Source organism: Stegodyphus dumicola, chromosome 3, assembly GCF_044657685.1.
Source record: "Stegodyphus dumicola isolate Sdum_Otavi_A_Nest chromosome 3, ASM4465768v1".
In the NCBI taxonomy this organism is placed as follows: Eukaryota; Metazoa; Arthropoda; class Arachnida; order Araneae; family Eresidae; genus Stegodyphus; species Stegodyphus dumicola.
The window spans coordinates 66,403,680-66,430,466 of NC_140770.1; the positions used below are offsets into that span (position 1 = coordinate 66,403,680).

A 26,787-nucleotide genomic window follows, 5' to 3' on the forward strand; every position below is an offset into this window, starting at 1 on the left:
AGCGTTTTGATGACGACGCACAGCTGCAAGAAGAGGTAACGAAGTGGTTGAAGGCACAGGCGGCCGAATTTTTCGACGAAGGAATTTCCAAGCTCGTACATCGCTACGATAAATGCCTTAATTTGTATGGTGACTATGTAGAAAAGTAGTATTTGAGTGTGGCTTTCATCTGTATATAATAAAATTTGTTTCCTATACTTTGTTTATTTTTTTATTCCAAAACGTAATCTACTTTCTGGATAGCCCTCGTATATCATGCCATAGTGTTAGCAGGCTGGATTAGTAGTCCGGTCTGTCTGACAGTGTTTAAGTGACTTCGTTCTGCTGTCTGGGGTTGAGGCCCCTGTTGATGGCAGATGTTTCTACCATCCCTTCAGGACGTGGACGTGGGATGTAAGTTGCTGAGTATTCCTGTCGACTCAGCTTAGTCTTAGCTTGTGGGTTCAATGGATAGGTTAGCGGCCTCTTAGATCATCTCTAGGGGGTTGTGACGTTTAACTGTGTTAAGGCAGCCTTGAGCTTGCCAGATCTGAGTGCCCCTTCCTTCCATGTAGCACATTATCTTATTTGACTGAAAGTTATAACCAGGGCAGAAGTTAATCTCTGGTATTCTCTTCTGTTTCAATTGAACGTGAAAATACTTGATGCGTATGTAAGTGCAGAAGCATTCGACAAATTGCTTAATCCTTATTTTGTGTCTACTATTGCAATCGCAGTAATTTGTGCAACATCTATCTTTTTTGCGATTGCTAGTTGTTGTTGTTATTCTACATAAAAAAAGGTATGTATAGTTAGTTACATATTATGTTAAACTTAGATTAACTTTTTTAATCAGAAAAGCAACAATTTGAGCATAATAACTCGAAAACTATTTGCTTCCCATGGTTGAATAGTTGTCGTATTCTTGGCCAAGTAAATTACTAATATCTAAACCAAAGTGTTTAATAAGAATGTTGTTTGTCCTTCACCGGTCGTATCTGTTGTAACATAAAATACTAAAAAACTTTCTTCAATACTCATGTCTGTATTTTCTAAGTTAAGATACCTCATATAAATTGATATCTGCTCTTGATGGCTGGCATCAGGGGTACAATCAAGCAAAATATTTTGCCTGTTTGACCTTATTTAAAATAATTTGCTTTATACTGCCCATGATAAGCTAATTGTTTCATTTTGAATTTTAACTCCAAGGTAATGAGGCGTATGTTTTTTAGTTTGAATTTAATATATACCGAAATGATAGGGTCAGATTTTGTGATCATTTCTATACACTTTAAAAACTTATTATTTCGTTCGAATAATTTGTTACTGGAACCAAGGAAGGCTAAGTTTTGTTTGGCTAAAAACTGAATGGCATAGATAATTCTTTCAATAACATCTCACCAATGTTTAGTCTCTTTTTTTTAAATAAATTTTGAAATTTGAATCAACAGGTTTATTCTTTCTTAATCGTTGTAAGAAATCAGACCAAAGATACAGATTCTGGAAATTAGTTTTATTTTTTTCATGAAGGTTTAAGTGCTCAATTAAGTGGTTCTAGTCATTAAATTCAGAACTACTCAATTTTATATTGCTGAAACTGTTAAAAATTTTGCAATAAAAACAATAAACAAAATTTTTTTCATCAGAATTAAGAAACCAATCCCTTTTAACTCTTGCGTTGTTTAGCAATTAAGGTTGTCCATTTCAGTAATGGACTTGGGCATAATCTGGAATCACCAGGCACAAGCAAATGCATATCTACTGCAGAAATTTTAGATTTCACTAGTATTTTTTCTGTTTTTTTTCAACTGGCTGTATTGAAGTCAAAAGGTAATTCTCTGGTGAAAACACTTTCTAATTCTTTCTGATTATTAGGTTCTTTTGGTAATTTCGATGGTAGCTGACACATTGATGCATAACTAGTGCTAGCAGCGTCAGCATGGGTTCTCTGGGTTTTGCAAAAACTGAGTAATTTTAAAGTTCTGGTTTATTAAGTCTTCCTCTCACTTTCTCTTTCTTAATAGAACTATTACATAAAACACTTCTTCAAAACACTCGGAGAGTCACTGTTTGAAATATTTTACCTTCTGAAAAACTGAGTATATCTTAAATCATTGCTTGGAAAATATATGAATTATTAGAATTAGACCATACCAAATAATTCAAGGAAGTGATGGTAATCTTTAGTTTATTAACGTAAATAAATCAATTTAAAATATCTATTTAAGACGTGATGAAATAATGAAACATTTTCCTTCGGTTTTCCGTATCGCTAAAACTCAGAAAGTGGCCAATTTTTGATTTTAGAATACCTTGTATATTTTTACTTCACTTTATATCTCAAATAGGTATATTTTAAATTCAGTGGTATTCCATAAATATGTCAATCCTTTCTTCTAGAAAGATAATAATTTTGAGTTTAATAAACAAATGGTTCATGTAAAAAAAACATTTTTCGAGTAATTAGGCTCAAATCGTCGCTTTTCTGAGTTACAAATCTAACCTAAATTTAACATAATGTGTAAGTGCACTTACCCTTTTTCTATGTAGAATAAAAATAACAAGCAATCAGCAAAAAAAAAAAAAAAAAAAATCAGAAAAAAGTTAAATGGTGCACAAATTAGTGCGATTGTAACAGTAGGCACAAAATAAGGATTAAGCAAATTGTCGAACACGTCTATAGCACAGGCCTCTAACCTTACGTACGCATCGGCATCGCATATTTTCATTCACATATATTTATTTACGATCAGCTCGTAAATATATTTATTTACGAGATCAGCTCAACTTATATCAAAAACTGCAAAAAGCAGTAACTCATAAAAATTAAATTGATATAAATCGCCAGTTGAAACTCTAAGCTATATCATAGTCAACAACATTAGCCATGTGCAGAAAAGAATTTTGGATATATCCCTAGAAATCAGCCCTAGAGCATCTTTTGTGCCCTGTTGCAATCACAGTTTGAACCTTGTCTTAAACTAGGCTGTGAACATCAATCTACTCAGTACAAACTTCTTAGATATGTAAATTAATTTGGTTTAATTGCAAGGTAATAAATAGTATTCAGCAATATATTTGGTATCCAATGCGTTTAGTATATTATTTCACTTCGCTTGCAGTGTTACTTTTGTACATCATGTTATTGTTGTTGTTGACTAATGCTGACTTATCTGACCTACAGTCAGCCCAAGCCCACGAGATTCCTTGGGGCAAGAAGCTCAAGATATGCCTGTCGTTCGCAACAGCCTTCAATATCTTACAGGCGACAGTGTGATTTAGCTCAGTTTCGCCTCCAATTTTGATGGATGGGGGGGGGAACGGGTCCAAGCGTCTCGCACAACTGTTCCCCTACCACCAACCTATCTAGAGGACTTTCGGCTCACCGCATATTTAGAGTGCCCCCATGCCGCACAGACACTACACATTTACAAACATCCATGCCTTCTCCGCGATTCGAATCTGGGCCCTTCGGTACGGCAGTCAGCAATGCTAACCACTATACCGGTTGTGCGACTTTTTATAACTTAATTATATGTATAAGTCTTCAATAAATATGTTTGAGTGTAGGTTTTAAAAAAGCACAAAATGTTTGCATATTTAAACAAATTAAAAGATAAAAAGTAATTATTTTTTTTGTTTTTCATATTATTATGTTAATAATGCTTCATTTTAAGTGTTAACTATAAGCAATTTCCCTTTAATATCGTCTCTAAACTGCTATTTATCATATAAAGGCACTCGCTAGACATTTGCATGGCGGCGCCGATTAGGCTTGGCGCTGGCCTGCTAAGTTGTAACAAAAATACTTTTTGCCAGCAATGTGGGTATCCAGATAACTATTTTAGTAATATTACTGCTTTGCCTTATGAATACTGCGCTGACAACATCTGGCGGGGATATCAAAAAGTACCAATTAATTATAAAATAAATAATTCAATAGTTTTTTTTTATGTTCTTTACTTTAAAAAACTTTACAACTGTAAGTCCCCAATCAAAACTTGTACACATAAAGCTTGTAGCTAATTTTTTAAACACTTTCCATGTTAATGAGCATATCCTTAGTTATGTTTTATTTAAATCGCTATTAAAGATTCTTTTAGACAGAAAATCTAATAGCTTTCTCACAGTTTTTATATTTTAAAGCTAATAGCTCCCAGGAATATTTTAATATAAGGCTTTCAATCTAAAGTTCTCAAGAAGCCTTTAGATTTTCCATTGCAAAAGAAGCACTAATGTAATATTTTGAAAGAGCTAAAAACTAAGAACTGCTTTAGATGAATAAACTTTATATTTGCATCAATTAATTATTAAACAAAAAAAAAAAAAAAAAAAAGATTGCTTTAAATAATTTTTAAATTCAGTATGCTGCAGCATTTTTATTATTAATAATATTTTGACTAAAATATTACATTACTAGAATCAGTTTCCCTATACTTTATCAAGTTATTCATGTATTAACTTATGTATTTTATTTTAAATTACATTAGTAAGCTGATAAATTTTAAGTAACTGAATTATTTACAGAAACACTACTTTAAATTACATAAAGAAGGAGCTAATTTTTATTAAAATAACCCCCCAAAAAGAATTTAAAAAATTTATTATTTATTAAAATGGCACAATTTTAACCCTGGAATGCTACTCTTTGAAAAACTTTCGGGAATAGTAACCATTCATCTACAAGACTAGTTGTGCGTAAGCATGTTTAAAACCTATTTTAAAAGTTCATAAAATAAAAGTATACTACCCGCAGATGATTTCAGGACTCTGAAACTTCAAGTTAGCAAGAAAGTATTATTTATTTATTCTCAAAGCAGTCTTACCAGCATGTTGTTCTCTGCGCATTACTCTGGAACATGTTTGACAAAAGTTGGAAGTCATTGTACGCAAACTGTATGGGAAAAAAGCACATTTTCTTCTTTTTTACTGTCAGATTGTTCAGGAAGTTTCAACAGTTCGCTTATAGTTGTTCTGGTTGATTGAGGCAAAGTTGGTGTGTTGTAACTCTTCTTCATCCATGGAGCAACAGCATCTTCACTTAGCTTCATTGCAAACTTTTTCCTCGATAATGCCTTTTCGAATTTTAAATTATTCACATATATAACATGTGCATGCATTAAACTGCTATTTATCATATTGCGAAATGCAGAAAAGAGGCTTCGGCGAGTTTTCTACTACATGACATCTTGTTGCATTCAATGTGTCTGCAGTCCCTTTTACGGCTCAGTCCTTTGGTTCTTTAATAAATTGATAATATTGTGAGATGCTGTACTTGTGTTGCTTGATTTAGGAACACATGATAAAATATTAAATAACAGATTAATAATAACAGATGATAAAATGGTAAATAACAGATTTTTCATGACTGAAAAAATTTTGGTATTTTTCAAATTTTAAGAATTTTCCTTTTAGGCTCTGTATTTCAAATTTAATTTTTTAACTTGTTTAGCATTTTCTTTTTTAACTCCATATTTCAAATGAAAATTTTCATCATCCTGAGTTTATTTTTCAAATATTATTTCTTATTCATCTTTATTGTCAAGTGATAATTCCTCATTTCCATCTTTGTTGCTATCTGTGAATTCGTGATTTTCAACCTCGGCAAAATCTTCTTTCTTCGATTCATTCCAAGAAATAGAATTTTATTCATCACTTTTGGGTAGCCTCAGGTCTACCCCAAAAAGTTTTTGCACAAAAACTCTTTGACATTTTCAAGGCAACACAGAAATGAACTTAAGTCGGATTCTGAAATGAAACATTACAGCTAACCATTTGTCTGTGAGATGAATATTGTTCTAAAAATGCTTTATGAGAAAATATTCTGGTATGAAAGAGTGTCTTAATCTATAGCGGAATGGATCATATAAAGGTACTTAGTCACACTTCCCAATTCCATGTTTTATGGAAGACCGGGCAAGGTTAATTGTTATGAGCTTCGTCCAGGAGACGAATGGGTAGTATTCTAGGGTTAAGTATATCTAAATGACACATGATCTTCACTATCCAGTATAGCTAAAGATATTTGCATTTGAGAAAAAATTCTATTCACTTACATAATTATACTTCCATTCTTGATTTCCTTGCATCCCATGGCAACTCCATAAGACAACAGGTGCATGGTTGTCAGATGATGACACATCAAAACATACTGTTCTTTTCTTTGGTCTAATATCTCTATGCCAAGTCAATTCAAACTGCTGTATTTAAAAATTAAATTAATGCTTTATATAAACACATGAAAGAGCAATCTTCAGCTTCTCAAAAGAAAAATGGTAATCAAGTAAGAAATTAGACAAAAAAAAAAAAAAAAAGTAAATTGAAAACAAAATTGTATCTAATTTAAATAAGAATAAGACTGAAGGTTAGTGCAGCCATTTTATGAAAGAATAAAATGAAGAAAAATTAAGCTTACATGATATATTGTAATTACAAAAAATATGCATTTTCAGATTTGAAATACAGTCAAAAGTCGTTAATTCGGACACCCATAATCCGGACCTCAAAGCTAAAATCTTTCTGCGCATGCGCATAGGCGTTTATGCGTGCACGCAAGACCTTTACGACTGCGCATATGTGTCTGCGCAAGCGCAGAATACGTTTTCGCGTGTGCGTTTAATGTATAAAGAATGGTATAAGCTAAAATTATCTAATTATCTATTTCAGTTAATGTTGATGATTGCGTTGTTCCTTAATCTTCGAAATGGATCCGGCTTATTATTTTTTGCAGACTGTAAGAGCAATTTTACAAAAGTAAGCTTGAACTTTCGATTATGTCAAATAGAATTTCCGATGCTGGAGCTCCCAAAGGATCTACAAAACGAAAGTATCTTTCGATGTCCATCCAACAAAAAGTGGAATTGCTACAAAAAATGGATAAAGGCATATCCTTTGTTTATCTAACCGTTCCGAAATCTTTTATCAATTTTACACTGCTCTGTGCGGGGGGACGTTGCGGCGCGAAATGAACTGGAAGTTGATCTGTCAGCACTATCGTTATCTTCAGGGCAGATGTTTTTATTTTATTCGGCTTATAATTCCTTACTAAATGTAGTAGTATTTTATCTCGATGTACTCCGTCTTTGATATGATTTAAATCAATTCCTCGTCATTATAAATATCATGAATACAAATCAAATAGTTTTCTGGTTGCAATTTTCTAATTTCGGCTATGCGTAATGTATGCTTTACGCATGCTCGTGTTGAAAGAAATGTTTAATAAAGTAAACAAATAAATATTAAGCTTATTTTTTTGTAAATTTTGATACCCTTTAGATCATAATTGCTCATTATCTTATAAATTACGGTTTCATATTTTTAATTTTATAATTTCTGCATGCCATCTTACCAGATTTAAACTGATGATCTATAATCCGGAAAAATCGATAATCCGGAATCGCCGAAGTCCCGACGAGTCCGGATTAAAGACTTTTGACTGTATTTGGTGCAAAGAGCAAAATTTTTCATATAACATAATTCTAATGCTTTTTATAATTTGTTTCCTTTTTTCCCTTTTGCCCTTTCCAAACAGACATAATTGTATTATTATATTGTCAACACTGTTATAAATACTGGAAACTACAAAAGAAAAGCTTAGAACAATAGAACTTATTTTTGAAGTATATACAGTATGACATGTTCTTTTAAAGTTCTTCCCATTTCCAACATACCATTTGCTGAATGCCTCCCTGGTAGAACGGTGTTTGCAACTCTAGGGTGCCTGAGAACAAGGTTCTACCCCTTGTAGAATAATTTGGTGATTGCGAAAGGTTATAAGCAATAACCGTAAAGAATAATTTTAATTATTTTTTTTTAAATTTATTTTGTGAATTTTTTATTATAGTTTTATACAGTTAAAAATAAAAATTGGGAGAAGGGAGATGTTAATAAGCTGATATAAACTATGAAAACCCAGAAGCTGACAAACTGACTGGTAACCCACGATAAAGCAACTGCAAATTATGGCAGTTTGAATCTGTTAACAAAATATGTACATGAACACAAATACAAAAGAGAGAATACAAAGCACAATACTAAGGTATAAAATCTGAGAGTATTATGGGTGATAGAATATATATAGCTTATATTTACATAATCCATACATTTAATTTGGCCATCGGCCTTGTCAATATTGCTTAAGCAGTTAAAGTCATAATCACAAATTTTAATACTCGAGTTGTCAATTTGTTGCTGCCTTTCATGAAATTTTTTATCCAATTTATAGTAATGAGTGCGGAGTAACTTAAAACCTAATTCCTCATGAATCATGTTGTTCTGAATGTTGCATTAATTATTTGGCGTAGAACACTATTTTGGCAGACTTGCAACTCTTTTTCTATTAGTCATTTTAGTATATGTCCAAACTAGACTTGCATAACACAGTAATGGATGTAGAATGGACTTGTAAATGAGTAACTTATTACCTATAGATAATACACTGTTTAGTGCAATAAGGGGCATAGTTCAGCTTTACGAACTCAAAACTTCTGGATAATAGCTGTAATTTGTGGGGACCATGCAAGAGTTTTATTGAGGATCCCCCAAGATAAGGGACTCATTTGCTGAATGATAATATTTTGTATATACCCAAAAGTTCAACTAATAAAAATAGCTAAGGAAAAATTTACTCCTAACCTCAACTGTTATCACTTAGGTTCCTAAGTGCTATTAATCACTTAGGTTCTTTAAAAACTGTGTTTTAATAATTCGAGCTATTTCTAATTATCCTCAATATTAACCAGCATTTTCAAATTTTATAATAGTGAACTTACACCATTCATGCTATACTATTCAAAAATCTAACACAGTAAATACAAACATTTTTTTCCCTTAGTACAGTTTAATGAAACTGTACATTCATATAGCACTAACCTGTTCACCCCCTTGGGCAGCATGATCTTTGATGCATTTTTCAAGACCAAATCTATCATTTTGATTACGGAATCTTGTATCAATACACAAATTACTAGCCACATTTCTAACCTATAAAGACAGAAAAGTAAAACTAATGAATTGAAGAAAAAAAATTCTTTTTTTTGCAATATATATATGTTGAAACATTTACATTCTCTATACTGAGGATGGTTAAACTTCATGTCAGTAGGAGCCACATGTTAGAATTCAGAAAAACTGAAAAGCCACAACTGAATATTCATATCATTTTAAAAGCATAAATTTTTTTTTTTTGAATAAAAAGTATTTTACGGCTTTAAAAAATTTCAACAAATTTGTCAATGATATCATATTTTATGATAAACACAGTTTACATATAAGTAATTTTGTCTACTATATGCAACATATATATTTCATTGCTTTTGTATTGTATTTAGGAAAGTATGTTTCTATGTTAAACAAATTTTAAACTTTACGATAAACTTAAATATTATAACTAAATATTTTTTTTTCTCAATAGAAAACAAAGCATTTTCTTCTAGTTTCCAATCTACCTCCAATTCTGATTACAACTGGTTTTAATAAGAGCAAATCGGAAAAGAAGGAAGACATAGTGGTCTTTACAACAATATAAAAAGCTTTGCATTCATTTAAAGAATAATTCAATGATTTGAGAAATACTGTGTTATTCTTTTCACAAATGGAATCAAGAGATTTTACTTTATTTGAAATGAAATGGAGAAGACACTCTGACAGAAATAAAATAATTATTAGAGATAAGCTATCAGCTTAGCAGATTTTTTGTATAAAAAATAACAGTTTAGTTTTCTCACACAGTTAACTTAAGGACCAATATATGAGAAGATAGAAGCATTTGCATTTAATTCCTTAAACACAAACAGGACCCTAAGATAGATTTTGTTTTTCCCAATGAAAATTACAAATAAGCATATTCATTATGAAAATGTGGAAAGCACCTACATTAATGAAGTACATGACAGATGCAGTTTACTAAATACATTTGTCTTTTCTGCTGTTCTGATAGGCTTACATGCTTTAAAAAATCATAATCTATTAGTAAATAACAAAAATTTCACACAGTATAGTATTCCTTAAAACTGCTATACATATAAGTACAAACATAAAATTACAGTTTATTACGAAGTATATTTTAGCATCAATTTGATTTCAGTTGGAATGATAATTCTAAAACAAAATTATTTTTGTTACAATATGGGCTATATTAAATGTGAATCATGGAGTCACAATTTGGTCATGCTTGTTCTATATTATAATTGAATGATGACATAATTCTTCTTCAATAACTTCAATGGTTCTAAAAAATTTTATTCTCAATTCAAAAAATAAATTTTTTTTGGGGGGTGTCCCCCTTTTTTTGGTGTGTGTGTGTGTGTGATTTTTTTAAAGGACTTGCATGAAAAAGATTTATTTCAGAAATATTTACATTTGGACTTTTTCTACTTTCAGTTTTAAATTAATGAATATATGTGGTTGTACTGAAAGTTTTTGCCAAAATATTTTCTTAATGAAGTCAAGGGAAAAAAAACATGAAAGCAGTATCTTTAGCGCGAGTAGTAATCACCACCCAAATTTATGATTTTCTGCTAATATTTGGCAGTTTTTGAAGTCTTCGGCCCAGATACTTGGTGACCACGAGTCCCAAAACAGATCAACCTGATTTCCGGTGTCCTGTGCAGAATGGAAGATCACACCAGCAAGATATAGCTGCAGATGTGGAAAAAAGGTAAAAATCTGAAGAAGCGATGTTGGGGCTATATGGTGAGTGTGCCAAAAGATCTCATTTGAGTCAGTATAGAGGCCAGCCGGTGAATGCAGACACATGTGGTCTTGCATTATCTTGATGCATTACCTTTTTGTGTTGGAATACAGTTTGATGTTTTTCCTTGATAGTAGTGTCAACACAGACTAGCATCTCAGTGCATGCCTTACTCTGTCAATGGTTTTAACTTTTTCCACATACTCTTTGTGGATAATACTACAGCAATCCTACCAGATACAAAGCATGATCTTTTTTTATAGTTAAATTACGCTTGGTCATGCTGCCGACGGGCTCACCGGGAGTAGACCAACTCCCTTTCCTGCTTGTGTTGTTGAAGTAAATCCACTTTTCATCACAAGTGATGATCACGTCCAGAATTTTGTCCTCGCATTGATATTTGAGCAGGTCTGAACATGTCTGTCTTTATCTGCTTGAGTCAGATCATGCAGCACTCAGCGACTGAACTTATACGCCAAGTTTATGTGATGCATTGTGCGACTAATGGACATGACATTGTCTAACTCATCAGTAAGCTCTTGAATGGTTGCAATACAGTCAAAAGTCGTTAATCCGGACTCGTCGGGACTTCGGCGATTCCGGATTATCGATTTTTCCGGATTATAGATCATCAGTTTAAATCTCGTAAGATGGCATGCAGAAATTCTAAAATTAAAAATATGAAACCGTAATTTATGAAATAAAGAACAATTATGATCTAAAGGGTATCAAAATTTGCAAAAAGAAAAAGCTTAATATTTATTTGTTTACTTTATTAAACATTTTTCTTTCAATGTAAGTTGTTTAAGTTTTGCTTCGTTTTATGTGATAATACTTTCTCTTTAATTCTATTAAACAGACATAATTTCTTGTTCAGTTACAAAGTTCCGCTGTTCAAGTCCTATAATTGCTGTGTCGAGAACACCAACTAATTTGTCAATCGAAATTTTTTCGTTTTCAATAACCTCTGTCACTTTTCTTCGCTATCGGAAGCGAATTATAACGACGAGGAACTTGTTTTAAATCATATCAAAGATGGAGCATATCGAGATGAAATACTACATTTGGTAAAGAAATTATAAGCCAAATAAAATAAAAACATCTGCGCTGAAGATAAGGATAGTGTTGACAGATCAACTTCCAATTCATTACGTCGCGGCGTTCCCCCCGCCGAGCAGCGTGAAATTGATAAACAGATTTCGGATTTCAAAACATACTTTCGCTTTAGATCCTTTACATATTAACAAATATATATCAGAAATTCTATTTGATATAATCGAAAGTTTAAGCTTACTTTTATAAAATTGCTCTTACAGTCTGCAAAAAATAATAAGCCGGATCCAATTCGAAAATTAAGGAACAACGCAATCATCAACATTAACTGAAATAGATAATTAGATAATTTTAGCTTATACGTCCATTATACATAAAACGCGCACGCGAAAACGTATTCTGCACTTGCGCACACTCATATGCGCAGTCGTAAAAGGTCTTACGTGCACGCGCAAACGCCTATGCGCATGTGTCAACGCGGCGCATGCGCAGAAAGCTTTTAGTTTTGAGGTCCGGATTATAGATCATTCCGTATTATGGGTGTCCGAATTAACGACTTTTGACTGTACTGATCTTCTTCCACAAGTGCCTCATAAACATCAGTAGGCAGGCCAGAGCACTCTGCTTCTTGCATGTCATAGTCCTTGTTTTTGAACTTTCAGTACCAAACCTTCACAGTGTCTTATGATACAACATTGGTACTTAAAGCAGGCATGAAAGTGCAAGTTGGCAAAAAAAGCTGAACAATGCGCGGACACAAAATTACACAAAAACTTAATGCACACATGTGACCTCAAAAAAAAAAAAAAAAAAAAAAAAAAAAACCTTTTAATATAAAAAGTATTAAGCATACACACAGAATTAAACTAAAATAATACTTGTACTTACTATTTTTGCTATTAATTTTATCTTCCACTTGTAAAAAAAAAAAAAAAAAAAAAAAAAAAAAAAAAAAAAAAAAACTTAATTTAACAGTTGATACATGAATGCTGTACACCTGTACACAACATTACAACACACTAATATACATATTTATGTTATATATTACTGCCCATTTCCAGGCAATGACAAGTTTTAGAGATAATATATATATATATATATATATATATAACTATTACTATAGCTTTCAAATAATTTAAGAATAATAAAGAATTTAATTTTATCTTCCACTTGTAAAAAAAAAAAAAAAAAAAAAAACTTAATTTAACAGTTGATACATGAATGCTGTACACCTGTACACAACATTACAACACACTAATATACATATTTATGTTATATATTACTGCCCATTTCCAGGCAATGACAAGTTTTAGAGATAATATATATATATATATATATAACTATTACTATAGCTTTCAATTATCTTCACTTTTAGTTCAATAAACAGTACTTTATATAACAACAGAAAAGTAGTTATGTGAGATAATATAGTAACAAAATAAGATAACATATAGTTAAAGGAGGAATTTTAAAAATAACTATTTTGTCTGTCTCACTCGATACTGATTAAAAATTTTTAGGGAAAAAGCTTTTTATTTTTTGCTACTTTTGCAGCCAACTTTTCTAATTTCCGTTTGCAAGCTAGTTTTAATTTCTTTTCAGCAGCTTTTATACAATCCATTGATACTTTTTTATTTTCTGCAATGTTTAATTGCTTTTTTTTTTTTTTTTTTTTTTTTTAATTCTCGCTCCTTTTTTATCTCTAGCTCTTCTTTGTACAGTTTATGAGCATTCCTTAAATTTTTACGTAGAGTTTTGTGTACTGGAGAATGCAAGTGGTTATCCGTATGTCCGACAGATGGTGCCAGCACCGATCACTGCAATTATTGAAGTCAACTCTCGTTTGACGGTTGCTTGCTCTTCTATGATTCAATATTCGTACGCATCTAGTTCCGCCTTTCTACATAAGCCCCACCTACTTCGCCTTGATGTAAAACAATGTATTTCGCGATCTCTGGCATGATGTAAAGTTTTTTTACAAAGAAAAGAGGGAGAGAGCGTGTCCTCCATTTACCCTCCCCTCACATTTGCCGGTCGCAATTTCTCAATGGTTCTACATCGATCTCAGAAACAGCCCGAGTGATGTTAAAAAAAGCGGAATACCGCGAAAACGCGGAAAACTTTCATGCCTGTTAAAGCTATACACATGATTTGAGGACATTCTGTAGCTGACTTTTTGCAATAGAACTGGAAGTAAATATTTATTCTAAAATGGTAGTATGATATTTCCATTTCAGACAGCTTGTACTTAACAATAACGATATTTTTACAAACTTCACAACACGTTCTAAAGCAAGCCTCTTTTTTTTTCAAATGCCAAATATTGTTTAATAAAATATGATTAAACACGTCAAAGTGGACTGTTTGCGCAGAAGATATTTGCGGTGGCGGGAAACTTTCGTTAAACCCCAACATATTTAATTTTTTATTATGATCATCTGTCTATTAAAACTGCATTTTGCTTATAACTAATGCATCTACTATACTGCAAAATGATCAACTGCAACCCATATTTCAGATAATATACAAAAATATTTATTACTTTACTTGTTTAGCAAAATAATTATTATGACTACTTTAAACACTAACTCCAGGTTCGTAATGACAGTCAGATGACTTGTCTCAGTAAATTAACATAAGAAGGTTTAAACACAGAAGAATGTTTAAAATAAAGTTATTTACCACTTTCTCAGGCTTATAGATACACAACCAATGTATACAAAAATCAAACACCATAACTTGTAGGAATAACTGCAATAAAATAAAATATGAGCTTTACTAGACAAAGTGCTCCTGTAAGCTTTGGCTTATGCACTCACTTTATACGAGCAATTTTGTCTAGCAAGATTAAAGCCAAGTTAAGCAATTCAAACACCAGAAAAAACAACAGCAAGGTTGTCATTGATAGTTGCCACACGCTATCTGTTTAACTCATGAGAACTCTAATACTTTATGAATATCTTAATGTGTTTAAGTAATTTGTATCCTAGTATGAACCAGCCAAAGCAGAAGAGACAGTAAAGGCAAAATGATAAGGTAGCTGATTAATAAACAATTCCACCAAATTAGATAGTTAAGTATTTTGGAATAATGCAGATTTTAAATATATGAGAAAATAATTCATGTAACTTAAAATAAAAAGTAAGCATTTCTTAGTATCAATAATAAATATCTCAATACAATAAAGTAATCAAGAAAGAAGTTACATTTAAAAAAATATGAAAATTATTTATTTTTTCTTTTTGTTTTGTTTTATGGTATACTATAATATCATATTTTTATTATTTGCTCTAATCCTTTTCAAATACTTGTAAGCATGCATGCATTTTTTATAATTATTTTCATCACAATGTATACTTATATGCAGAGCCTGACTAAGACAGGGGCATACGAGGCAGTTGCCCCAGGCCTCCTACATCAGGGAGGACTCCCAAATTGAACAGAAAGTTGATTTTATGTTTCCTTCTTTAATGAACATTTTTCTAGCTTTTCTCTAAAAGCTTTTTTCAAGTGTATAGGACTTGTCTATGGTATTTTTCATTAATTAATTCAAATTGCTAAAAAAGTCTTTACATTTTCTAATTATACATTTAAATAGCATTTTTGTCAAATTTTGGCTCTTCAGATGTGCCATATCCTTTTAATGATGGACATAGAATTATAAGAAAATCAATAAAATGGATAGAACGATATTTCGACTGACCATTGAAAGGAGGGGGGACTTTATAGCTATCGTAGGTTCTAGTCAATTTTCTTATTACATATCTATAATGAAGTGAAAAATTTAAATATGTCCATAAAGTTTTGTTCTTCATTACTGAAGTAGTGAGGCAGAAGGGGGGCACAAAAAAGTTTTTGCCCCAGGCCCCAATTAGGCTAAGTTGGGCCCTGCTTATATGTGTAATAATATAACAAATGATTTTGAACAAAAAATTCTAAGAAAATAATACAATTTTATGAATTAATTGCACTTGAAAAATGAGATACTTTGGTTTCCTTTAAAATCAGGGGAAAAAAAGATGCATACCTCTCCAGATGCAAAATTTGGTGGCTCTATAGGTGGATACTTTTTTGGTTGATCAAAAGCTATCTCTTGCATGAACCATTTGAAAGGCTTACATTTTAATTTTTCTCTCAAGGCCTTTTGTTGGGAAATATCACCAGGATCTATGTCTCGATAATGAGGCCTCCGTAGGTATAAATACTCTTTGTACTCATCCATCCATACTTCTGCAACTCGCTTGTAATTCTGCAAAAGAAAAATATTTTAAAAAGGTAACTTTTAAGAGCAAAATGTTCATAAAAGAATTCATTTAGTATTTCACTTTTATTTATAAAATCCTTTTAATTAATTCAGTAAATGCACAAAAATAGTCACACAAAACTTTTCCAATCATCTTATTAGTAATTTAGTGAAATTTTATACCAGCTCACATACATTTGATTTCTTTCTTAGCTTACCTTTATGAAAATTCTGAAGATAGGGACAATTTATATTTTGAAGGTCTTTCTGAATAATCTTTTTTCCTTCTCTTATATATAGAATTAGATTTAAAACTCATACAGTATGAAAGTTAATACGTTATTAATATCTTGTGTTAGCTCCTCATATTTTATGAAATATTCTCATGATGATTATTTATAAAAGTGATGAATACTTCTGATAACAAATAAACACAGGTATTAAAAACAAAAATGTTTTCTAAGCTGGGACCTCTTTAATCAGACCAAAGCAATCAAATATATATAAAGTTAAAAAAAAAAAAAAATCTCAAAGTTTTCAGATCTTATATTATGTCCAAAGAGGCCTTTTTTTTAACGTTTTGTGCGTTACCTTTATTTATTAAATATAATATTCTTTGGACTTAAGCCATAAAATTCAATTCAACAGCAATATCACAAAATAATTTTAAAAGAGCACGCCTTTAGAATTTTCAATACACAATCTTGCGCACTCGAGATAAAAATGTTTCCGTACAGTGTTACCATGGCTAGCTTTGAAATCATCGAGTTTCTTAATCAAAAATTCATAAATGTTTTACGAAATATTAAATAGATAGTACAACAAATTCTAAATTTGGGTTTCCAGATGCCCATATTCGGGTGGAGATGTACATTACTCGAAATTTGATGACTAATTATCACAAGGTGAGAAACGTACATACATTTATGCAGACTCTTCATTATTTAATTTCTTTAAATATAATACAAGGCTCTAATATTTGGTGGCAACAATTTAAAAAGTGACTCAACGTTTATAGTGAATCAATGAAAAATGCCAAAGCGAAATTAATAGCCCTTCAGGGTTAATTAATGCCCTTTGGGCTAATAAGACAATCAATTAAGTGTCTAATTTGACTAACAATCTTTATTTAAACCCAAAATACAGACATGTTTCAAATTATCTAAATAATCAATATGAACTAAAATAAAATGTACAGCAGTAGTAATAAAATTTTTGACAATTTGATTTATTTCAAAAACTTAAGGAGAAAATATACACGAAGTTTAACAACAGAAAATTTATTACTTTTGAAGAACAAAAGCTACAGTTATGACATTCTTAAGAATTGTGAATCAAAATATCTGCTTTTCATTTCTCATGCTCTGAACTTTTGATTTTAATTGCTTTAGAAATTGTGTACTTAATTTTATGGAGGTTTGCTTGTTTTTACAAACATGTGCATACATATGATACACAACACATGCCCACATTAAAAATTTGTAATTTTTTTGGCATACACTGTAATAAAACCAAATTATATTAAAAAATAATATTTAATATAAATATATAAAATTATTAATATTTATTTAACATACTCGCCCAACAAAATCTCCTATTCCGGGGTTTGGAAAAGGTGCGAATTTCCTGTATATATGGCCAATTCTGGAACAAGGAGCATCTACCATTTGACCTCCACACTGCCAAATCTTGAAAGACAGTTCATATTGTTCACCTCCCCAAACATCTAATCCTCCATCATAGCCACCCAGCTCCCAGAAAAAAGAACGATCTATGGCAAAAAGTCCACCAGCCATAACAGGGCTTCTAAATTATTCACAGAGAAAAAAAATTAACTTTACAAAAGTGTTGTTAAAAAAATCAATGTAATGCTAATATATGGTGGCCCAAAAGTCATGCTATCATTTAAAAACAAAATAACTTTTTAATTTTTTATTACATGAAATAATGTTTCTGTATGTGAGAAGGTAGCAACAGGAAATATTTTGGCCTAATCAGAGGACATGATATTATGCAGATGGTCTTGATTTGCTGTGCCTTTTCCAAAGCATTTTCTATGACAGGGATCATTATGCCTGATTCCATTATATGAATTCCTCCACTCATCAGTATCAATTATACTGACTCAGGATCACATTTGGTGTACGTTAACTCAGAAAAAATAATCAGCTGATGCTTTTTCAAAGATGAGAGAGGTAACGTAGGATGGGACACAATGCCATGAAATGCTAGAGAAGTCTGCGCATCTAGCTTTCCATGACACACCAGACTTTCAATGACAGCAAGGTGGAATAATTACCTACACCATGAGATAATAATATCCTAATAAATTAATTTCAAGAAATACTAACTTTAGCTGGCCCGCAAATTCCACTTCTTTAACCAATACAAATCTTTTTCTTTGGGGCCATCTAAAGAATCATATTTACAATACTACACCTTGCAATATCTAGCAGCTGAAGGAAAGCATTCAAACAGAAATTCACTTTCACTGATTTACCTCATTAAAAAGCATTCAATTAAAAAATTAACAATTTTACTTTCTATGAGAAAAATTTGTTTTAAAATTATTAAATTACCAACAATAGAAAGAAGGAGGTTAAAAAAATCTGTTAAAAAAAGTCTTCAGCAGATTTTTTACTGTTTTACAAATAAATAAGTCAGGGAACTAGCAATTCCAGACCAGGATTCTAAAACTGGAAACTTAGTTATTTATAAAATATTGTTAAGTTTTTTAATTGAATATTTTTATACACTGCATTTTACTGTAACTATTTATGCATTTAAACTCAGGTGCTATTAATTTTCATCATGTATTTCTCTAGTTCCATCTAAAGGATATTGTATCAGTAATTAAAAAAATAATAATAAAAGTTCATTAACTATTTTCTAATTTAACAATTGCTTATTATTTTCTTTAATGATTTAGATGGAAATTAAAAGCCTAGAAGCAAAATTTCAATGTTTAGTTTCAATATGTTCAACACAGAAATCTTGAAAACAGTATGTACAAAAATAAGGCATTTTGATTTTTATGAACATGAACCTGATTATAGATTTATCGTAAAAGGTTTAGCTGACAGCAGTTTGCATAAACAGAGATTCAATTGCACACACTTTTCAGTGGGAATATGAGCTTAAGAATATAAAAACAAAAAATTTGATGTGTACACCACATGACGTCCTTGTACAGCCTATTAACACTAGCATTACTATGTTTTCCGCGTATCTATAACTATGATCAGCGGTCATGACTGCTTGTTTCGAATAAAAGAAAAGGTTTGCTTTTCGCTAATATTATATAAAGTTAATGCTTATAGCAATACATTTTGCTTGTTTAATAAGTAAATAAAGTAAACCGAGTAAATACATGCAACAAAAGTAATTTAATGTAACAAAGGGCAGAATAAAGCAAAGTGAGTAAATATATTAAAAGAAGGATAATTTAATATAACAAAGGGCTAAAAGAGAAAAAGAATCTAGCTATTTTAAATGTCTTATTTAATAAATTGCCTCATACAAATTTTCAATATGAAATAAATATATAAAAAATCACACATATTAGTACATGCATTACTCGGTTTTGCAGTGCATACAGATTACTAATTTTTTTAATTTTACCTGTACAAGTTCCACAAACACATTTTTTACAGTATTCACACCTATTCGAAGTTTTGTTACCTCTACATGCATTTATTTGGCATTGTTTATGCTTACGGGAAGGGTTGACGCAATTCTTTTTTTGCTAAAAAAAGAAAGTTTCTGAATTTTAGAATGAAATGTACATCTTTCAAAGCTCCTCAGCCATATTCAAAATAAAATCACAATGGCTGATACTCTTATATACAATATATTCCTTATAAATTATCCATGCCTTTATCATGGCCAAATCAAGACTATAAAAAAAATAAAAATTTGAATTGGCCTATGGCTGGATAAGGACTTTACTGAGTATTTTCTGGCCATTGGGTCTTAACCATCAACTTTAAATTTGGTTGAATTGTGAAAATTCACAAATTCTGGTGTATTTTCTTCATCAGATGCAATTTCCAGTGTTGGGTGCATGGTCCTCAGGCGCAGGACATTCTTGTTTCTTTTTTTTCCCCCTTGGTAAGACATAAGTTTTATATTCTCATGCTTAGTAATCCTACTAGAACAGAGCTCATCCGTCATATTTTTGGAAGAATAAGGTACTTCTCTTTTTTAACAACTTACTGTGCCAATGCAGCTTATCCCTGAATTCCTCTTTTTTTTTTTTTTTTTTTTTTACTAATTTCAGCAGTTCCATCAAGCGAAAAGCTGCATGTTTACCTACTGTTTCTCCAACTGGTCTTGTTTCATCGTTTCCCAAATAGGGAAATGCATTCAATAAATATTTTGATGGCACATCAGTAGCAAAACTTTAATGCCAAATTTGTCCGCCGTTTTAGACATGTACTGAACAAATCGGCATCGAGTCTTCAGGGAAAATAATTGTTCATCCACTCTTAAATTTTCGCCCGGTTAATAACATTTCAAGCAGTTTTCTATAAAAGCATTCCAGATATCCGAAAGAAGGGCAAATGGATCAGTTTGCAGTCTTTAGGATTTTACTTTCCTTTTTCTGTGTCGTGTATACATGTTCTCCATCAGATGAATTGGATTCACTTGCACTAGTAGGAACAATCCAGTTCTTGATAACAAAACTATTCAAATGAAGTAAGGTACATTTGTATCCATTGAAAAATAAAATTTCTAAATCAAGCGAAATGCACAGACATGTGGTGCACAAAAATTTGAAACAAGTGTTTTTATTTCCCACTCACTTCTGTGAAATATGCAATCTTCCTTACCAAAAATACACTAGTTTATCTATCAGCTAACCAGAAATAACTAAAAAGTCATAAATATATTGAGAAATCTATAATTTTCTGGATACAGTCAAAATGACTGAGAGCTGTAATTCTATGAATAAACAATAATATTGTCGAAAATAATTACTTAAAATGAACAATTAAATAATTACTTAAAATGAACAATTACTTAAAATGAATTACTTAAAATTGAAAATAATTACTTAAAATGAAAATAATTACTTAAAATGAATTAATTATCATGTAATATTCATAAGTTTTTATAAAAAGTGAAAAAATATCAAAGTTATAAATAAAGAATTAAAAAAGTTATGTCCAATTAAAATGGAAATATGGTGCAAATGACGTTTCCTGTCAATCTAGTGTTATATTATACACATTTTTTTTCTGCATTTCATTTTAACTTATTTCCTTGAATTATTCTAACTTAATCAATTAATCCCTCAAGTCATGCTGAAAATAAAATAAAAAATGTGAATTTTGAAATTAAATATTCTGGTCAATTTCTATCATCTTGCATTTTTATTTTTTCATAATGCATATAAAACTTTCCTAAATATAAATATAAGAATCAAGAGACTGCATTAAAAGTTAGATTTCATTATTTGTTCAAAATTACTATTATTATTATTTTGTTTTTATATTTGACATTGCCAAAACATGAATATTTTCATCAAAACACTTCTGTAATTGGAAGTACAAGTCTACCAGCAATGACTGCAAAAGATAAAAGCCAGAAAATGGGTACACAGTCAAAAGTCTTTAATCTGGACTTGTCGAGACTTTGGCGATTCCGGATTATCGGTTTTTCCGGATTATAGATCATCAATTTAAATCTGGTAAGATGGCATGTTGAAATTATAAAAATTAAAAATATGAAACTGTAATTTATGAAATAAAGAGCAATTATGATCTAAAGGGTATCAAAATTAAAAAAAAAAAAAAAGCTTAATATTTATTTGTTTACTTTATTAAACATTTCTTTCAACGCACCCATGCGTAAAGCATACATTACGCATAGTCAAAATTAAAAAATTGCAAGCAGAAAATTATTTGATGTGTATTCGTGATATTTATAATGATGAAGAATTTGATTTAAATCATATCAAAGATGGAGTACATCGAGATGAAATACTACATTTAGTAAGGAATTATAAGCCGAATAAAATAAAAACATCTGCCCTGAAGATAAAGATAGTGCTGACAGATCAACTTCCAGTTCACTATGCGCCGCGACGTCCTCCCCCCCCCGCAGAGCAGCGTGAAATTGATAAACATATTTTGGAATGGTTAGAGAAACAAAGGATATGCCCTTATCCATTTTTTGCAGCAATTCCACTTTTTGTTTGATGGACATCGAAACATACTTTCGCTTTGTAGATCCTTTGGCAGCTCCAGCATCGGAAATTCTATTTGACATAATCAAAAGTTCAAGCTTACTTTTTTAAAATTGCTCTAACAGTCTGAAAAAAATAATAAGCCGGATCCAATTAGAAGATTAACCCCTTCGCGCCAACTGCCACGTATAGGTGTCAGCAACGAACACACTTATCTACCGGCCGACATGTAGGCGTGCCAGAGCATTGTTGCATTTACTACCGACTGTCACGTATTTGTGCCAGTACCTTGGAACGTTTTTCAAACTATAATTTCTGCCACAAGATGGCACTGTATGTCCATATGGTTTCAGATACATGTACATTAGACCTTCTACTCGAAATGAGAGAAGCATGACTCACATACATGTGTTTTTGATTGTATAAACAAACGAGGAACTAAATTTTTCCGAATGGGATTTATGACGTCTCTTTAAATCGCACTTTATTCGCCACATGGTAGTTGTTTATTGTAAGTAGAAGTTTTATATGCGCTAAAGCGTTGAGTATTTCGGTTTACAGTTCAGTTTTTAGAAAATAATGAGATCTTGTTAGACGTGAATTCTTTTTGTTTTTACCGTTTCAATGTCGAAGCATCGAAAATGTTTAACAGAGCATGAAATAGCAGAAATGATGCAAAATATTTCAGATATTGATTCTGATATTCTGATATTGATTCTGAAAGATTAACTGAAAGACATTTTCCAAAACTTTGTTCAGAAGAGACTGATAAGAAAATGAGACGACAATGCTTCATTTGTTCACATTCCCAGAAAAATCCTCCAAAACGGCAAATGAGTTATTACGAGTTCAAGGAATGTAACGTAGGACTGTGTGTAGATCCCTGTTTTAAAATTTTTCATACGAAAAGAGAATTTTAAGTAATATATTTAGTTTTCAGATGTATAATGTTAAAAGTCATAAAATGGTAAGTAATTAAAATAAAATGTGTAAAATATGCATTTAAACAAGAAATAAGGTAATTAAAGTATATATATATATAAACATCTATAAAGCATAAGCCGTTTAAATACTCTATGGAGCATTATTAAACAATGCGTTGATACTTCCGAAATTTCATGGATTTAGGCTTAGTAGCAAAAAAGCCCCCGGCCCTGGAGAGACGCTCACGAAAGACACTGCCTGCCTCCGCGATAAGCGCGCATTTTCGCTACCCGGCTCGAAGGGGTTAAGGAACAACGCAATCTGCAACATTAACTAGAATAAATAATTAAGATACATTTAGCTTAGCTTATACCGTCCATTATACATTAAAAGTGCATGCGTAAAGGTATTACGTGTTTACGCGTGCGCAGAAAGTTTGTAGCTTTGAGGTCCGGATTATAGATCATTCCGGATTATGGACATCTGGATTAAAGACTTTTGACTGTATATATGTATATATACACATATATACTTCTGATACTGTGGATTGCGATAAGAAAGGGAGGTACAAAAACTAGATATTATTAGCAGTCCCATACACTAAATTTCACCATTCTATGTCTAATCATTTTCGAGTTATGCAAGATACATACAAACGTTTTGAAAAATTGCATTTTGAATCCACTTTACAATCTGTTTTAGAATAAACAGTTCTTTTTTCTTTCTATAAGTACAGACATCATGCAGAATGGATATTTCTGTTGAAATCTTAAAAACAAAATTTTTTGCAATTATAATACTTCCTTTGCTACATACAAGGAAGTAAAAAGTTAAAATTAGCTTATATTTTTTTTTTCTGAGATTCAAATTCACAGTAAGGTAATTAAAAATAACTACCATTGTAATGATGTGATAGACTTTTATTCCTAATTTTCAAGTAATGGTAAAAAGAAAAATATTAACAAAAACATCTACAATATAAATTAATAATGTCTAATATCACTCAGCTAGCTTGAACAGAAATTTTTTGTGCATTAGATTAGATTTAATTCTATTTTTATAGCAATTGGAAAACAGATGAAAATAAATTAATACAAAGCACATAAAGATATATATTTTGCAACTCAGAAATCTTAATGCCAAAAACAGCTGGAAACTATCACTAATTTATCACTAAAGGGATATAACCTATTATTTTAACAGTTCTAGTGCTAATGTGCAAAACAAATCTACTTTCCCTTCTAGCATGTGAATAGGCATTTTTATAAATATTTCTCATTACATTCAAAATAATATTTAATATTCATTTTTCAGAAATCACAGACAGCAGGATTTTTCAAGTTACTTGAATGGTTCAGAAGGATGCTTGAGATCCTCAAGTAACAATGGCAGTCTCTTATAGTACAACTCCCAATCAAAAGATCCTCTGGCACCTTCATCCTGTGCTCTGTATGCAAATGTTTCAAAATCTATGACATCAATGAAAGGACATACAACAGTTCTCCTGTCTTTAGCAATAGGTTCTGTTAAAAAAAAAAAAAAAAAAAAAAAAAAAAAAAAAAAAAAAGGTGAGATTTACAAAATACAAAATTTTATAAAATACAAATAATGTTGTGTAATTAAATAAGTTACTCATTGTAGAACAAATCTGTTTCTTTCATAATAATGAAAGTTTCTTTTCAAAATAATGAGATCAAATATGGAGATGGTGATGAATAAAAAACATTAAGAGCAGAGAAAATATTTAATATGTATGCTCAGTATGAATGACAGCATTTGATTACTTTTATAAAAGTGAGGGTACATAAGGCAACTAACTATAGTGACTAATGTTCAAGGTACATTTCTGGACAGAGCAGGGCTGGCATCAGAGCATGTGCAGCTGCATTGTGCATCAGAATTTGTAAAATTCAGGGATTTACTGGGTGGCAGATTCCAGGAATCAAAATGTTTGCACTGCGTGGTGAAAAGGCTAGAGCCAGCACTGGGATACAGAAAGAATTCTCTTTCTTTTAAAGAAATTATAATTTATGTTCAATTATACATTTTTGTTACTTATTTGCACATTAGTTTTCCTATATACTGTTTTATTAAGTTATGGAGCTGAATTTATTTACTTATTTTGCAATTACCATAAAAACTAAATAATTTTGAAACCCCATCATATTAAAATCAGAATCGCAGTTTAAATTTTCTGTTTTGTAAATATATGAATATACACACAAAATGAAAAAATGCACTTCAATCTGCAATGTGCATGTATAAATTTAATTTTAACATGCATATTAATTTTAAACTAGTTTACATGTTTGGCTAGTTCATAATTTGTCAAAAAATAAATTTTTTCCTATCATTTTCCATTCCAGGACTGAGAATGAAATATTAAGTATTTCAATAAACATATAATGTAGACGAAATTTAAGAATTTTAGCATTAAATCTGAAAAATGATATGGCAAAAAGAAATGCAAATTAAAACTTTTATATCTAAAGTCCTAATTCATTAGTGCCTCACATAGCAAATGTAATCCAGTCCATCATGGTGTTTGTAATGCGAATCATTTTTTATATACAACACTGTTTCCCAGAGTTTATAATGAGAACAATTTTAATCCACAGCCAAGCCTGGTCTAGAATCATAAAACATTATAAAAAATTTCACAGAATATAAAAAACACCATTAAATGTTGGAAATTATATGAATTTACTAATTTATTGATACAAAATTTGGCCACCACACTTAGTTGCCTAAATTGGCAACCTCACCAAAAGCTTCAATTAGAAGTTTCAAATATTGCCAAAAGCTTAGCTGGTGGCAACTTTTAAAAGGGAATACTAATTTATTAGTTATAAAAAACACAATATGTGTATACACTCTAAGAGTCAATTTAGCCTACTGGACTTTTATAGCCTACTGGAGGTTGACTAGACTCTCCTCCTTCCATCATTATTTTTTAAGAAGGTCCTGATTTCAAGATCATGTTTAAAGTGGTTTCTCTTTCATAAGATGATTCTACCTGTTGTTATCTGAACTTCTTTTATACTTTTAATTGGACAGTTTTTCATTTAAAAAATGCGAGTCCTAATTCCACTTTTTTAAAAGGTCCTTGATACTACAGTTGGCATAGAACTTTATCATTCTCTTCCTTCTCATCAGAAGAAAATTTCCCTATTGTTCTTCGTGTTCTTAGTCAAGAACAGAATGCAGTTCTTCAGCAATAATATTGTTACGAAATGTACCGGCACAGTGAGATGGCTTTCCCACAAAGCAGTTTTAGGGTTGCCATAAAATGCCAAGGGAATGCAAAGTTGCCACATTTGGCAAGAAATCGCCCATTTGGCAACAAAATTGGCGATATGCCATGGACTGATGGAGAACCCTCTGGAACGAATTCTTATCGGTTTACCCCAGAATGTTCTTGAACACAAGCCGAAAGCTATATAATCCCTGCTGGTCCGCAGTCAGTCAGTTAGTATCGAGAGTGTGTGCCTCGTCTAGAGTGTGAGTTAGACGGTATCAAGTTGGTGTCTCGTCTAGCGAGTCAATCCCTGCAGAGTTGATCGAGTCGACAGCCTGGCAGTGAGTGCCGAGTGGGTCGTCGAGTGCACCGAAGGAGTCTGTTAGTGTAGCGCTATTAGTGCATCAGCGAGAGAGCGTGTTGAGCTCCGGGAATGACTGAACCGAAGAGTCGGGAGCTGTGCTCTG

General features: G+C 31.4%; 1 protein-coding gene across 1 annotated transcript in view; it reads right to left on the minus strand.

Moving 5' to 3' along the window:
- The window catches only part of LOC118196804 (putative polypeptide N-acetylgalactosaminyltransferase 10), a 74,702-nt gene that overhangs the window by 7,711 nt on the left and 40,204 nt on the right, over positions 1 to 26,787 (minus strand). The window contains exons 5-9 of the mRNA XM_035368272.2: positions 24,428 to 24,605; positions 17,546 to 17,774; positions 15,753 to 15,974; positions 8,854 to 8,964; positions 6,039 to 6,182 (exon numbers count right to left, since the gene is read on the minus strand). Coding sequence (XP_035224163.1) covers positions 6,039 to 6,182; positions 8,854 to 8,964; positions 15,753 to 15,974; positions 17,546 to 17,774; positions 24,428 to 24,605 — 884 coding nt within the window. The remainder of the gene's footprint in view (positions 1 to 6,038; positions 6,183 to 8,853; positions 8,965 to 15,752; positions 15,975 to 17,545; positions 17,775 to 24,427; positions 24,606 to 26,787) is intronic.